At 45.8% G+C, this 16,302-nt stretch overlaps 1 protein-coding gene across 2 annotated transcripts in view; it reads right to left on the reverse strand.

The window, feature by feature from the left end:
• Window positions 1-16,302, reverse strand: part of CNTN2 (contactin 2) — a 430,563-nt gene that overhangs the window by 110,793 nt on the left and 303,468 nt on the right. For both annotated transcript variants that reach the window (XM_073615820.1, XM_073615821.1), the window contains one exon: window positions 2,486-2,661. In XM_073615820.1, the coding sequence (XP_073471921.1) occupies window positions 2,486-2,661 (176 nt within the window). The remainder of the gene's footprint in view (window positions 1-2,485; window positions 2,662-16,302) is intronic.

Here is a 16,302-nt window from a genome sequence, read left to right on the forward strand (position 1 = left end):
TGCATTTGATGGGCGCTGGTGAGGCTGTATTGATGGGCGCTGATAGGCTGCATTTGATGGGTGCTGGTGAGGCTGCATTTGATGGCCACTTCATTAAAAAGGTGGGGTATACATGGGCAGGGCAAAGGGGATGGAGTCAGGGGTGGAGCCAAGTGGGTCGGGCGGCAAAATTAGGTTTCGCCTAGGGTGTCAAAAATCCTTGCACCAGCCCTGGCACCAGATTCAGTTAGTTTTTCTACCACCACTTTTAGAATGTCACTGTAGCTTCTAAAAGCATTACCTCTAGTTTGCAGATTAGCAAACTGGCTGTATTTAAGACCAACTCAAAGTTGGCCTACAGGCAAGGGTTATTCATTACTTTATTATGTTTGTGTTTTACATTTCCAGCATTGGTTTCTGAGACAAAGACTGCCCACGTCCTACCAAACAATGAGGCAAATCACACTGAACTGACTAGTCCCTCATCAGGTTCACTTTGCCTGTGATTGACAGCAGATGGCAGTGGGCAGATCCATAGCTACTATTTAGTCCAAAGCGGCTTTGTCCTCCTGACAACTCAAAATCACAGCTGATGTGCCTGATGGGTGGGCAGAGCCTGATGGGGAACTCTTTTCTATCAGTTCCGCCTTGCCTATGGTTGACAGCGCACAGCGGTGGGTGCATCTCAGTGTGGCTAATGGACTGAATAGCAGCTATGGATCTGCCACCCGCTGTCAATCACAGACAAGGCAGACTTAATGGGGAACTAATCTCAGAGTCCTCTTTCAGGTTCACTATGCCTATCATTGACATCGCACAGCAGTGGGTGGATTTCAAGCCACTACTGGATTTAATGGCGGCTATGGACTCACCCACTGCCATTCTCTGTAAATCCAATGTAAAGAACTGATGAAACAAGTCCCTCGGTTCCCCATCAGGCTCCACCCTGGGGTCCCTCCATGGGGCGATTCCGTATGAACACTCCATTCTCAGTGCCAGCATAGACAACACCCTTAATGAATTTTCCAAAATGTGCTTTGCATTAAAAAGAAAAACACCTTCCCCTTAATAGTAATGCATATTAAATATTTGTAAAATGTGCCAAAAACAACACCCACATATCACACAGAGATGTGAATATGTGGATATCAGGCCTTCTTCATATGTTGCTAGTTTTCTGTCTGTCAAGCATTACTTTTGTGTAGCAGGGTAGTATGGCACTTTCTTTTTGCAGTTAGACTTCTATATAAAAACACTCACTTACTCATCCCCTCCTTGCACTGTTTTGGGAGGGATATGTGAAGGCTTGAGACATTTGCACCGAGAACTTTTTATAAATAGACCCCTAAGTTTTTGCCTATATTGGTGTGCATGACTTTAATTTGTAATCTTCAGACAAAATATCTGACTACAGTAGCAAAGGGGTTGGAAGTATGTACCTCCTAGTAGTACTGGAACAAGGTTCTCTAGTACCCATACTGAAGGTGGCAAAGTGCAATCTAGAATTACCCTACAGTGCCTGCCGGACCAGAGGGCATTATACAGTTCACTCACACTCTTTGACCTCATTCCATGACCCCCTATAAGTGGAGACTAATACGCAGGTTTATTTAGTAAGGCAGATGTTCTATAACAGTATCATCAAAAGATTTTGTATAGCAACAACAACTTGGGCACACGTACTAGATTCAAACCAACTAACAATGCTCTATAGACTGATTGAGGTTTTTTAGATGCTGAATAGTCTCAAAATCCTAAGAAAAGAGAATATGTATAAAAACTTTTCATGTTTATTACTCCAGCTTTAAAAATGCAAATCCCAAAAATATTATGTACTATCCTGTCCCAACAAATTTCACATATCCAGCTTTTCATTGGCTGATCCTCCATTGAATCTATACTCCAATTGGATCCCCTTGGGGTGGTAATACTCTTCGGGACTAACAACCTCCCCAGTACTAATGAATAATCAGATATTGACTTAGTGTGTGCTGAATTCTGCCTCCTCTTTGAATGTTCCAGAGGTTCCTTCCTCTTTACCTTTCTGTATGTGCGCATGTGAGCATGAGGCACTCCCTTTTATCATATATTTGATTATGAACGTAAGGTAAGACAAACAGCTAACAGTAAGTCATTAATTATAAAGTGAAATTTCCTAATATATACAAATGTACCCAATTTAAATGTATGCAATAAATATTTATGTAATTATATTACTATTGTAGATGTTGCATGTAAACCTCTCCCTATTTCCTGATGAAGCTAGATAAATGAAACGTGTTGAGACCAGAGATACCTGTGATAATCTAATTAATGCTGTTCTTTTGTTTGGATTTTGCTGAAATTCAATCCAGCACCTAAAAAAAACTAAAGAAATGACAGGGCTAGTTCAGTAGGCTAATACATGGTGGGGGGGGGGAAATCTATAGTCTAAAACAAGCCTATATCATATAGCAAACAAGGTGCAATGACTACATTCATAGGTATTTGCTGTATTAGGTCTCACCGCAGAAACTCTTTGGTAATGTTCTTGTTCTTTCTCAAAGTTGATGGGCACCCCATCCAGCTCCCATGTAAATGTAAGGTCCATAGTTGGATCATGGGATGCATGGCACTGCAATATGATGCTGTCCTCTTGATTAATATCAGATCCAGAGGGAGCCAAAGTGATCCTTGTAGCTTCTGCAAGGCAATTATTGTGATGAGCATATGGGTAATTTATTAAAGCATGTGTCAAGGCAAAATAAAAAATAAGCTTTATAGCTCTGCAATACATGCACATTTCCCCAAGTTTTTTCCCCTTTATTAACCCTGCAAACCACAGAATAATACCAGCTGATAAACTAGAAATGCCCTTAGCTCTTAGGTTAGTATCGTGGGCTGAGCACTTTTGTGGATTGAGGGGTGTCAGCCCTGCCCAGTTTTCTTTTGCTACTTACTAACTTATAGCACCAAGATCAAAACTGAGAGGGATAATTAGACTCTGTGAAATGACACAGGGGATGTATTAAGAACGCAGGACAGCTCAAATTTTCTTTTTTTCAAGGTCAACATTTTTTTAAAACAGAACAAAATGATTTCAATGGTTTAGTTTATGAACATTCCTATAACATGATGCTAAATTCTCCAAAAGTATCAAGCAAACATTTATCAGGTACATCAACAGCACACTGTGGCTATAATTAAAATACATGAAGCATGCATGACCTAGGCACATGGGCACCAAAAATCATTATCAATATCTTCTTTCATCGAGATTGGTGGAAATTCTAGCTTGTTTGTGACCATTATACAGTATGACCACATTAATTACATAAGACAGGTCATCATATTGTGTGATACATCTAGTAAAGATTTACACTCATCGGCCACTTATTAGGTACACCTGTTCAATTGTGAAAAGAAACAAAGGAACCGTGCTCTTGTGTCATAAACTACAAATCACCATAGTGAATAAACAAACAAATAAATACATCTTCATTTAACCGCTTGCCGACCAGCCACTGTCATTATACGACGGCAAGTTGGCTCGCCTGCGCAAATCGCTCACGCAGGCGCACTCATGGCCGCTGCAGGAGTGTGCCCGGGGGTCAGGCAAACTCGATGTTCGCCGGCGACCCGCGATCGCCTATTACAGAGGCGGAAGGGGGAACTGCCTTTGTAAACAAGGCGATTCCCCGTTCTGACAGGTGACATGACAGAGATCTACTGCTCCCAGTGATAGGGAACAGTGATCTCTGTCATGTCCCTGGCAGCCAATCCCCCCTACAGTGAGAACACACATGAGGGAACACAGTTAACCCCTTGATCGCCCCCTAGTGTTAACCCCTTCCCTGCAAGGGACATTTACACAGTAATCAGTGGCTATTTATAGCACTGATCGCTGTATAAATGTCACTGGTCCCAAAAATGTGTCAAAAGTGTCCGATCTGGCCACCGCAATGTCGCAGTCCTGCTAAAAATTGCAGATAGCCGCCATTACTAGTAAAAAAAAATAATAATAAAAATGCCATAAACCTATCCCCTACACAGAGGGCTGTGAGTATTTCTGACACCGCTATTTCTGACTTTACACATTCAGCTGCATAACGAACAAGTAGAGAGGTACCTAATTGATTTGGGACCATCCCTTTGCATGCAAGCCGGGGTAATCATCATGTTGTAGTCTTTTCTAGTATATTCATCAGCCTATAGGATTCACCGTATGCCATCCCATACATTACTGCATATTTCTGCCTGTTGCTGGTTACATTCTTACATATATGGACTTTCCTACTTCCAACATCTGCCTGCTGATGAGCCTTTTTTCAACTAATGCTCCAGGATGGACTAGTAGCACATGCTACACCCATTTGAAGCCATATTCAACATAACTTTGGCTCATGTCTCCAGGGATATATGATATGGATGCGCACTTGCACCTAAACTTTGACTGACTAATTGCGTAACGACATTGCTGCTGGCCATTAGCAGGTTTCTGTGGGCAGGTCTATTGTGTGATATGCTCTGCCGTACTGTGGTGAGGTGCCCCATTCGCCCATTGTGGCTTTAAGGTGTGACACCACCCACAGTGGGGCTAGACCTGTGTCCATTGAGGTGGTTCATAGGGCCTTAATCTCTAGGAGGTCTGCTTTGGGGAGGGTAGGCTCAGCTCCCTTGTGGGGGTGTATCCTCCACCCCACTCCTTTGCTATTGGTATGGGGTGATTCTACTTGGGGTTGATTTTGGGGGAAGACGGTTTAGGGAAGGTTTCATGCTGGGTGGGGATGTGGAGTATGTGCTTTTTTAGGGGAGGTAGCCTGGTGATTTCACGCTGACAATCCCTTGTTCAGGTTTTAATACATTTTGTATAGGTTACTCTGATTGGGAGTGTTTAGTCTTTTTTGTTTTTGTGGCTTTTGTCGTAGTAATTTTAGATAACTCCCTCCTAGTATCTCTAGGTGAGTCCTATATGTAATAATACTTTAGCAGGATTCCCACATTCATCTCTGTTTGGATTTTAATAAATGTTATGCAGTGCATGGCACAACACATAACTCAATGCGATGCAGTGCCATTCATTTCAAAGGGCACCCAAATACACTAAACCAAAGGTATGGTAGTACTCTTAATGCTGAACAGGAAAAAATAGTGCAGGTTTGATTTTTGCTGATTTTGCTGATTTTTGCCCATTCAAATAGGGCCGTCTTTTCCCATGGGCACGCTGGGCAGTTGCCCGGGGGCCCCACTTGCCTGGGGTGCCCCCCTGCCCATCGACCCCAGCCAAGCATTATTCAGATGTCACAAAGTTCACTGCCGCATTGTGCCAGTGCTGTGCGGTGCGGCTCCCTCACAGTGACAGAGTGCCGCGTGATCAGTCCCGATATCAGTCAGCGACTCAGCGGCGGGCAGTGTGCAATGTGAGTCAGCTGTCACTGTGAAGAACGGAGCCAATGCTTTCTGTGTAGTTCCGGCTCTTCATAGGTGGAGTGATATGAAATGTACTCCGCCTGTGACAGATACAGGAAGTATCGGCTCTGCTCTTTACTGCAGCCGCATGTTTCCTGTCACACTTCCGCGTCTCAAAGGAGCCAGGCAGCAGTACACACGCCAGCATTAATAACCACCAGGCAGCACCAGCAGCACCAGAGTGTGAGTGTGTACATTAGTTTTTTTTAGTTGTATGATTTAGTGATGAAAGTTATTAGTGCCCGGGCCCCCCCCCCCCCCAAATTTTGACTGTAATATCTTATGTGTTCCCCTTTATATATCAATCTTAGAGTTGCCACTAGTTCAAGGAAGTGTAAGAAAGGTGAGGAAAAAGAAACTTTATTACGTGTTGGTGAAAATAACCTTTAGAGCAGAAATGGAACGTAATGTTTTGAGTGGAGCACAGAAGAGGAAAAAATCTCCAGAGGAGAAATTGAAAATGTGCAAACTTTGCACAATCGTGCGTGATTGTGTAGACAGGGCCCCAGTGCATTGTATTGCCCAGGGGCCTATAATGCTCTTAAGATGGCACTGATTCAAATAAGTGGGCAGCCTTAACATAGTGTGCATTAATGTGCATTTGCTAATGCACTGTAACATAGCGGATACATTTGAAAGGGCCCAACATGTTGTGCTGGACAATAGAATAAAAAAAAAGCAAGAAGAATGTACTTCTTGGGGCAGCATTAGAGTAGCAACAGCAAAAGTTACTAGGTACTGTGTAATAATGTTATATAGTTTATCAATTTCTTGGATCATCACGAAGAAGCAGTGAAAATCACCCTATTTAACAGTGATAGTATATGGCAGTGAGAATTTTACAGACTACTATTACAGAACATATGCATTCATAAAAACATATTTGTGAATCCATATGAAGTTTCTACATTTTTAGACGAATAATTCCTCAGGACCTATTTAGACCCCAGTCATGTGTGAATGATCTCTCTGAGACATTGATAGATTATTTATGTATTCTATATGATTACTGAATATATTATTTATATACCATGTTATATTTATCTAACACTGCTCACCATTATTTTCATGTTTGTATATATTATGTTACTTACTACCAATTTGTTTGTAATGTTCTATATATGAACATTTTAATGTAACAGTGAGTAGCTTTTAGGAATTTTTGTTGAATTAGTAAAGTGCAGTATATTTATTGCTTTTGAGTTTCTTGATTCAGAGAAAATTCATGTCACTTTTGAAAGACTGTAGTTATGTTACAGCCTTATTCCAAAATGGATTAAATTCATAATTTTCCTCAAAATTCTGCAAACAATGCCCCATAATGACAACGTGAAAGAAGTTTATTTGAAATCTTTTATAAATTTAATATTTGTAAAAAAAAAAAAAAAAAAAAAAATCACATGTACATACTGTAAGTATTCACAGACTTTGCCATGACGCTCAAAATTGAGCTCAGGTACATCCTGTTTCCACTGATCATCCTTGAGATGTTTCTACAACTTGACTGGAGTCCACCTGTGGTAACTTCAGTTGATTAGACATGATTTGGAAAGGCACACACCTGTCCAGTGGTGGCTGGTGCTCATATTTTTTTTTTGGGGGGGGGGGGCGCAAACAAACTGAAAAGTAAAAATGCAAATACAGCCACTGTGCCCATCAAATGCAGCCACTGTGCCCATCAAATGCAGCCACTGTGCCCGTCAAATGCAGCCACTGTGCCCGTCAAATGCAGCCACTGTGCCCGTCAAATGCAGCCACTGTGCCCATCAAATGCAGCCACTGTGCCCATCAAATGCAGCCACTGTGCCCATCAAATGCAGCCACTGTGCCCATCAAATGCAGCCACTGTGCCCATCAAATACAGCCACTGTGCCCATCAAATGCAGCCACTGTGCCCATCAAATGCAGCCACTGTGCCCATCAATTGCAGCCACTGTGACCCCCCACCCACTCGCTGTCTGACTGGCACTTACCTCATCTTGGTGGCGGGTCAGGCAGTGGGTGGCGGGTCAGGCAGTGGGTGATGGTGGCGAGCTGTGGGATGGGTAGCGGTTCAACGCCGAGCTGTGTCCATGCGTCTCTTCTTTCTTCCTGCTAGGCGTTCAATAGGACGCCTGTCCTTTCAGCCAATCAGGTGATGGGTATTAGACCCACGCTTCCTGAATGGCGTAGAGGCAGCTCAGTGTTAAAAAAGCGAATATTCATTTGCTTTTCTAACACACCTGGGTGGGCTTCGAGCCCAATGCTCTGCGCTCCGAGTCAACCCTATTTTGAAGCCTATTAAAGCCTATGGCTATAATCAGGTGCTTCAAAAAACACCCCCCGCCGCTGTAATTCAGGTGCCCGGCGCCCTAAAAGGTGCCAGACGCCTGAACAGGGGGTGGCCATGGATAGATTCATGCTATGCATGAATCTATCCATGATACATATAGGGGGGGTGGCATGATAGAGGGGGTGGCGCCCGTGCGCCCTTAATGGAAGGGTTGCCACTGGACCTGTCTATATAAGGTCCCACAATTAACAGTGCATGCCAGAGCACAAACCAAATCATGAAGTCCCAGGAATTGTCTGTAGCCCTCTGAGATAGGATTGTATCAAGGCACAGATCTGGGGAAAAGTACAGAAAAACTTCTACAGCATTGAAGGTCCCAATGAGCACGGTGGCCTCCACCATCCGTAAATGTTTGGAACCACCAGGACTCTTCCTAAAAGCAAAACACTATGTTTGGCAGAAAACTAACACTGCACATCACCCTGAACACACCATCCCTACCATGAAACATGGTGGTGGCAGCATCATGTTGTGGGGATGCTTTTCTTCAGCAGGGACAGGGAAGCTGGTCAGAGTTGATGGGAAGATGGATGGAGCCAAATACAGGGCAATCTAAGAAGAAAACCTGTCATAGGGCGTACACACGGTCGGATTTTGTTCGGACATTCCGACAACAAAATCCATGGATTTTTTCCGACGGATGTTGGCTCAAGCTTGTCTTGCATACACACGGTCACACAAAGTTGTCGGAAAATCCGATCGTTCTGAACGCGGTGACGTAAAACACGTACGTCGGGACTATAAACGGGGCAGTGGCCAATAGCTTTCATCTCTTTATTTATTCTGAGCATGCGTGGCACTTTGTCCGTCGGATTTGTGTACACATGATCGGAATTTCCGACAACGGATTTTGTTGTCAGAAAATTTTATCTCCTGCTCTCCAACTTTGTGTGTCGGAAAATCCGATGGAAAATGTCCGATGGAGCCCACACACGGTCGGAATTTCCGACAACACGCTCCGATCGGACATTTTCCTATCGGAAATTCCGACCGTGTGTACGGGGCATGAGAGTCTGCAAAAGACTTTAAACTGGGGCGGAGATTCACCTTCCAGCAGGACAACAACCCTAAACATACAGCCAGAGCTACAATGGAATGATTTAGATCAAGGCATATTCATGTGTTAGAATGGCCCAGTCAATATTCAGACTTAAATCCAATTAAGAATCTGTGGCAAGACTTGAAAATTGCTTTTCACAGATGTTCTCCATCCAATCTGACAGAGCTTGAGCTATTTTGCAAAGAAGAATGGGCAAAAATGTCATGCTCTAAATGTGCAAAGCTGGTAGAGACATACCCAAAAAGACTTGCAGCTCTAATTGCAGCGAAAGCTGGTTCTACAAAGTATTGACTCAGTGGGGCTGAATAAAAATGCACGCCACACTTTTCACATATTTATTTGTAAAAAAATTGAAAACCATTTATCCTTTTCCTTCCACTTAACAATTATGTGCCACTTTGTGTTGGTCTATCACATAAAATCCCAATAAAATACATTTAAATTTTTGAATGTAACGTGACAAAATGTGAAAAATACTTTTTAGAAGCACTGTAATTATGTACATGTGATTTTTTATTTTTTTTGTTTTTAATAAATTTGCAAAGATTTCAAACAAATTTTTTTTGTTACGTTGTCATTATGGGGTATTGTTTGTAAAATGAGGCTATAACATAACAAAGCAGGGCCAGTGCTACCACTAGGCGGATTAGGCAACCGCCTAGGGCGTACCACCGCCTATGGCGCCCGGCCGCTGGTTATGTTATTCCCGCACTGTCCTCCACAGAGCTCTCAACCACCGCCCTGACATGTCAAGCAGAGCCACCCGCTCAACCCCCCGTGCAGCTCCGGCTCTCCGCTCTGATGTGCTTCCGGACAGTAATCCTAATCCCTCCCTCTCTGCTATCATAATGTCAGCCAGTCACAGACAGTGTCACATCATGTGTCCAGCAACCCCCCCCAGGACGCTCTCTGATGTGTGTCAGGCAGCAGCCCTCCCTCTCCTCTCTCCGCGCTCCACCTGACACCGTCTGTGACATGTGTCCACAGTCCAGCACAGAGGTCTCTCTCCACTCTCCCTCCGCTCTTCACTGTCCATGCCCAGCAGCATAGCCCCTCCCCCATGCTCTCCTGGCCTTGTCACTGGAGTGGAGTATATGGAGGAATCAGATGCATCATGGGATATGGCGTGGCGCCTGGCGGCGGCTCTCTGGGCTTGGGGACAGGTGGAGAATGGCTGGAAGAGTCACCGACACAGAACAGAAGCAGCAGGCAGGTACCCAGACACAGTACAGCCAGGGCTGGTGCAAGCAAGGAACAGGCAGCAATCACAGAACACCATTCACATTGTCGGAAGTTTGCTGAGCCTGAGCCCAAGACTGTCACCTGGTGACCCTGGTGTGGAAAGTAAAAACTGTTGCTTTCTCTCTGAGTTAATGAGTGAGTGAGAATGTGTGATGACAATGACATGGAATTTTAAAATGTGTTTGTATATGTATATTGACTGATCTGCCAAATGCCCCCCCCCCCGAGGCTGCATTGATTGGCACTGGTGAGGCTGCACTGATGGGCAATGGTGAGGGTGCAATGGTGGGCGCTGGTGAGGGTGCAGTGATGGGCGCTGGTGAGGCTGCATTGACGGGCGCTGGTGAGGCTGCATTGATTGGCGCTAGCGAAGCGGCATTGATGGGCGCTGGTGAGGCTGCATTGATGGGCGCTGGTGAGGCTGCATTGATGGACGTTGTTGAGGCTGCATTGATTGGCGCTGGTGAAGAGGCATTGATGGGCGCTGGTGAAGTGGCATTGATGGGCGCTTGTAAGACTGTCTTTGATGGACACTGGTGAGGCTGCATTGATGGGCGCTGGTGAGGCTGTCTTTGATGGGCACTGGTGAGGCTGTCTTTGATGGGCGCTGGTGAGGCTGTCTTTGATGGGCGCTGGTGAGGCTGTCTTTGATGGGCGCTGGTGAGGCTGTCTTTGATGGGCGCTGGTGAGGCTGTCTTTGATGGGTGCTGGTGAGGCTGCATTTGATGGGCGCTGGTGGAATGCACTTGATGAGCGCTTCATTAAAAAGGTGGGGTATACATGGGCAGGGAAAGGGGGTGGAGTCAGGGGTGGAGCCAAGGGGGGCGGCAAAATGAGGTTTCGGGTAGGGTGTCAAAAATTCTTGCACCAGCCCTGTAACAAAATGTGGAAAAAGTGAAGCGCTGTGAATATTTTCCAGATGCACTGTATGCATCAATCCACCGTCCTAATGAAGTACATGTCTTTATAAAAGAGGTTTGGATCAAGAAGCTAAAATACCCCCAATCACTTTTGATAATGGTATCTGCACTGAATGTAACAGGTATAAAATGTGCAGCTAAATACTGCAATAAGTATAAGTGTGATAGAATCTTCATTTTTAGGCCCTTAAAATGTCCAATCCATATGCCTTACTGCCATTGATGGTTGCTGTGAAATACACTGGGTCCATAAAAACCTGGATGAGCGAGTTTGGGGGGGGAGGAACTCAACTGGTCTGCACAGAGTCCTGACCTCAACCCGATAGACCCCCTTTGGGATGAAATGTGCTTCTGGAAGAATGATCAAACATTACCATATACACACTCCTAAACCTTGTGGACAGCCTTCCCAGAGGAGTTGAAGCTGTTAGGCCTCATTCACACGAGGCGGACTCCGTTTCCTGTCATCCGCCGGCTCAGCGGAGATCAACGGACTGAGCCGGCGGATGACAGGTCCCTCTCTGCTCACTGAGCGGGGAGGGGCTTGTCAGGTGCCACTGCTACCTATGGAGGGTTCAGATGAAAACGGACAGCATGTCCATTTTCGTCAGATCTCACCCGATCCGCCAGCGACGGATCTGGGCGTAGGGCCATCCGTCTGCTTTTAGCGGATCGGACGGGGTCGGATGTCAGCGGACATGTCTCCGCTGACATCCGTCACTCCATAGGCTAACGTGGAGCGCCTGTTCAGGTCCGCCGTCAAAAATGACAGGCGGACCTGAACGGTCCAATTGTGTGAAAGGGGCCTTATAGCTGCAAAGGGTGTGGCTGCAAGTACACTAGTGCAGTAGTGCACTACTGCTGATCTCCTGAGCTCCAGAGAGGCCTACTGATCCAGGGAGCTTGATCACTCCCTATACCCAGAGTGGATGCAGGAATCTGGGGTGGACCCAGGGCAGGATCCCCCGGATGGCCAGAGTACCGGTCCACCCATACCAGTGTTTGAGGACCTGGGAATTGGCCCAGCTAATGGCGAAAGCCTGTCAGCCTACAGAAAAAGTTTGTGCTAGGATTGCGAGAATTGCCAAGGAGGAAGAGGTACTGGCGAAGTTAAAGTTTGACTTCAAACATAAAAAAATTGCAAATGACCGGCTTCATAAATCTAAGAGAAGACAGATGCGGCCTGAGTTAATGGCTTTGGAAGCTAAAGTGGAAAAGCAGAGTCTGCTGGTGGCTGCATTGAAAGAAACCAGCGGAGCTTTCAAGGAGAAGTATGGCAATAATGATCGCTTCCGTACAATGCGCAGAGAGGCCATAGAGTCCAGTGGAGGAGAAGCATCACCAGAGTGCGAGAAGCCAAGGTCAGTACAAAGCAAAAAAGTTTCTGTGGGCTTGGACTGTGTTTCTGGCCAGCACGCTGGAAAATCTTTACATTCCGAGCCAAGTGTCAGTATGCCTGCAGAAAGCGGAGAAATCTCTGGCACACAGGCTGTGGGTGATCAGCAGTCAGGTGTTTTGACTGCCAGTATGTCACTGGGCCAAGGAAGTTCTGTGCCCTCGTCACCGCAGCAGGAGGCTATGGAGCAAGATGATCCATCTGAGCCTGTGAAGGGAGGAGGTATGCTAAAGTTAATCACAGAAATGGAATCACCTTTGCATGGTCGCAAGTTTGCCGTGTCTGGATCATCTGAGGATGAAGAAGAGGATAATGATGCCCCCCCAAAACCTCTGAAACAACAGGTGGCAGAAAAAGCTGTTTTTGTTAATGACTTGCCTATATAATATAATGGAGTTGTAGTTCCTATGAATGGTGCAGTAGAGGGCAGTGGAGAGCAACCTCTTCTCCTGGCTAAGACTCCCACCTGTGTACAGAAAGCCAGTGAAGGGTGTGCAGACTCTGCTGTGAAGAGTGCTGATAAGGACATCTCCACTGTTGGTAACCCTTTAGTTACTGGTAATGAAGTAAGGATTACCAAGTGTAATGTAAATGATATTTCTGTGTCAGAAGTCTCTGCTCCATCTGTTCCCGATGATAAAGTTGTTTCTACCTTATCTAAAGAGGGGTCTGTAACTAAAAGTGATGTGTGGGATGTTGCAAGGAGTGCGGTTATTTCCTATGCTGCAGCGCTGGCTGCACCTGTCCCAAGGGTGAGTAGGGCCAGTTATTCTGCGGTCACTAGGACTGATGTGAGCGAAGGTCAGGCCAATCTGACACCATCTGGTAGCTCCTTTAAGCGCCGAAATGTGGTCCAATTGAGGTGGACTGGAGAAGGCCCCCCACCAAATAGGAGAGATGTGGTTAACCGTATTCTGGGGATGGGTTTTAAAGCGGAGGAGATTTTTGCCCTTATCAACCCAGTTGGGTCATATGAGTATGACCTCTCGTTTGTCAAGGCGGAAGGATTAGATGTCTTTTGGGAGAGGTATGAGCAGAGGTGGAAGGAGTCCCCAAGATGGGCAGGTTTGTCACCCAAAGTAGTCTCTCGCCAGCCATTCTACAAGAACATCACCATTCTAGTACGGAATGAGTCCATTCCTGCTGCGGATCTGGTGGTGTGGTTGGGGAGATATGCTGATGTCCAAGCCCCCCTGAGGAAAGTTGTAGGTGATTGGGGGATATGGACAGTGTTAGTAAAACTGCATGTCACGGGTAATGTTGTTAAGCACATCCCTTCGTCTACCTTTATAGGTTGTGACAGGATTATTACTTTTTATGCACAGCAACCAAAGTTGTGTCATTGCTGTGGTGAAAAGGGGCATTTTTCAAGCTCATGTTCTGTGCAGAAATGTTCCCTCTGTCAGGGCTCAAGGCATGTTGCAAAAGACTGCAATAGTTTTCGTTGTAATCTTTGTAACAAGCTAGGTCACCCCTATAGCCTTTGCCCTGAAGCACTCCATAATCAGCCGGAGGTGGTGTAAGAACTGCTGAGGATGGAGGAGGAGGAACGTGGGGGGCAGCAAGGGGTTGGTGGAGCTGTTTCAGCTAGTCCAGAGGGCCCCCCCCAGGTGTCAGTTTCCCAACCTGAAGGTGTGACCCCTCTTGTGTCTGCTCCCCAGTCTGTGCTCCCTACTGTGTCGGTGTCTACTTCTGTTGTGTGTTCTTCCCCAGTGTTTCAGGTGCCCAGTGTTCCAAATGTAAATAAGTCATCCAGTTTTATTGAGGCTGCCAAAGGGGAAAATTTGTGCAGATCTGAGGTGGCAGCTTCATCAGGGCCTTCCCTAAGGCAGCGTAAAACCTCTAGTGGAGGTTCTAAGGTGAAGAAGGGGGAAGTTGCCACTCCTAATAATGTAGATGAGGTCTTTCAGGGTAATGTTTCAGGGGAGGAGGGAGAGTGGACCAAGGTGGGGAGAAGGAGCAATAAGGTAGTCCTGACCTTTGCCTCCTCGGTTTCTTCCTTAGAGGTAGATGATCTACCGCTGGGAAACAAGTTTGGGTCCTTATCTGAGGGGGAGGAGGAGTCTTCTAATTCTGTGTCTCAGATGGAGGAGGATGAGGTAGAGTGTTCTCTAAAGAGGTCAAGGTCTCTAGTAAGGGGGGAGGGAGCTCAGGCTAAGAAACGCCTACTTCAATCATCCTGATGGCAGTTCCCACTCCGATAAAGGTGGCAACGATTAATGTTGCCAGCATAAAATCTGTAAGGGCTCGTAATATGGCCTTATTTTTGCTCAGTGAGATGGATGCTGATATTTTATGGCGGCTCTCCTTGAGGGAAAGGGTGGACTTGATTAAGACCTACCTGATTCCTACCTTTCTGTATGTCAGCTTTGTTTACATCTTGCCAGAGTCTTGCTATACCAGGATTTATAGTTGTTTCTTCCAATTATTATGGGGGAACAGGCTGAATCTTGTGAAGCGGAATGTGACTTACCTATCTAGGTGGAAGGGTGGCTTAGGAATGGTCAACCCAGTTGTGTTCTTCTCTCTGATGTGTTTGAAACACAATTTTTGTAACATGCTAGCAGAGAGACCGCCTGGATGGGTGGGTATTTTCCAGATCTGGTTTAGACCTTTTCTGGGCTGTTGGGAGAGTGGCAGGCCAATGAAAAGCCTAAGGATCAAGCATGGTAAACTCCCAGCTTATGTTGCCCTGTGCCTGAAAATTCTTAAACGGTGCCATGTGACAGCAGAGGATATCAGGTCCCTTCCTAGGAGACTCCTGGGTGAGAAGATCGTGGGTACTGTCTTTCATGCACCACTGGCCTTAAGGGATTGCCCAGGTCATTTTATGAAGGAGGGTTTACGTTTAATAAATTCTGAGCGGATTCCCTTGAAATTTAGGGACCAGGCCTGGCTCGCTTTCCACGGCAGGCTCTATGTGAGGGGGAACGTGAAGTGCCGCTCTTTGGACAATCGTAGTTGTCCAAGAGCGGAGTGTCAGGGTGAAGTGGAAACCATGGACCACTTCTTGCTTCAGTGCCCTTTCAATATAGAAGTATATACAAGGGTGGGGAGGGCTCTGAATATTCCTTTCCTGCCTAGCATGTCTTATGCTGAGTGGGTGTATGGAGCATTGCAGAATCGCAAGGGATTTGATTTGGACACTTTTTTTCTAGTCAGCTTAGTAGTCCGATATTACACCTGGAATGCGCGGTGTCAGGTGTCCCTTCGGCAGAAAGTCCTTCCTGTTCCGGTGGTGGTGTGTGAGATTCTTGGTGAGGTAGGGAAAATTTGGGGTCTCGAGAAAGACAGATGGCAGCAAAGGGTCTGGATAAAGGCGTGGAGGAATATCAGGCCTGTAGCTGCTGTTTGTTGATCTCTGGGTGTTGGGTTCTTTCCCTGTTTTCTCTCTGGACACTCCCTAATGCCACGTACACCTGAGCGGACTTTACGGCAGACTTTGCCCGGCGGACTTTTCGACGGACTTTATGATGGACTTTCTGAATGAACGGACTTGCCTACACACAATCAACCAAAGTCCGTCGAATTCATACGTGATGACGTACCACCGGACTAAAATAAGGAAGTTCGTAGCCAGTAGCCAATAGCTGCCCTAGCGTTGCTTTTTGTCCGTCAAACTAGCATACAGACGAGCTGACTTTTCGACCGGACTCGAGTCCGTCGGATAGATTTGAAACATGTTTCAAATCTAAGTCCATCCGACTTTTGAGAAAACAAAGTCTGCTGGAGCCCACACACAATCGAATTGTCCGACGAAATCCCGTCCGCCGGGCAAAGTCTGCCGTAAAGTCCGCTCGTGTGTACGCGGCATTAGATTTTCAAGGATAAACATAATTTTGAAGAAAGGCTACATACACATGATAATCTATGTTTCTTGGTCTGAATGTTAATCAAGTTGAGTAATGTGTAGAATTTTTGAAGA

The sequence above is a fragment of the Aquarana catesbeiana genome, linkage group LG02, assembly GCF_042186555.1.
Source record: "Aquarana catesbeiana isolate 2022-GZ linkage group LG02, ASM4218655v1, whole genome shotgun sequence".
In the NCBI taxonomy this organism is placed as follows: domain Eukaryota; kingdom Metazoa; phylum Chordata; class Amphibia; order Anura; family Ranidae; genus Aquarana; species Aquarana catesbeiana.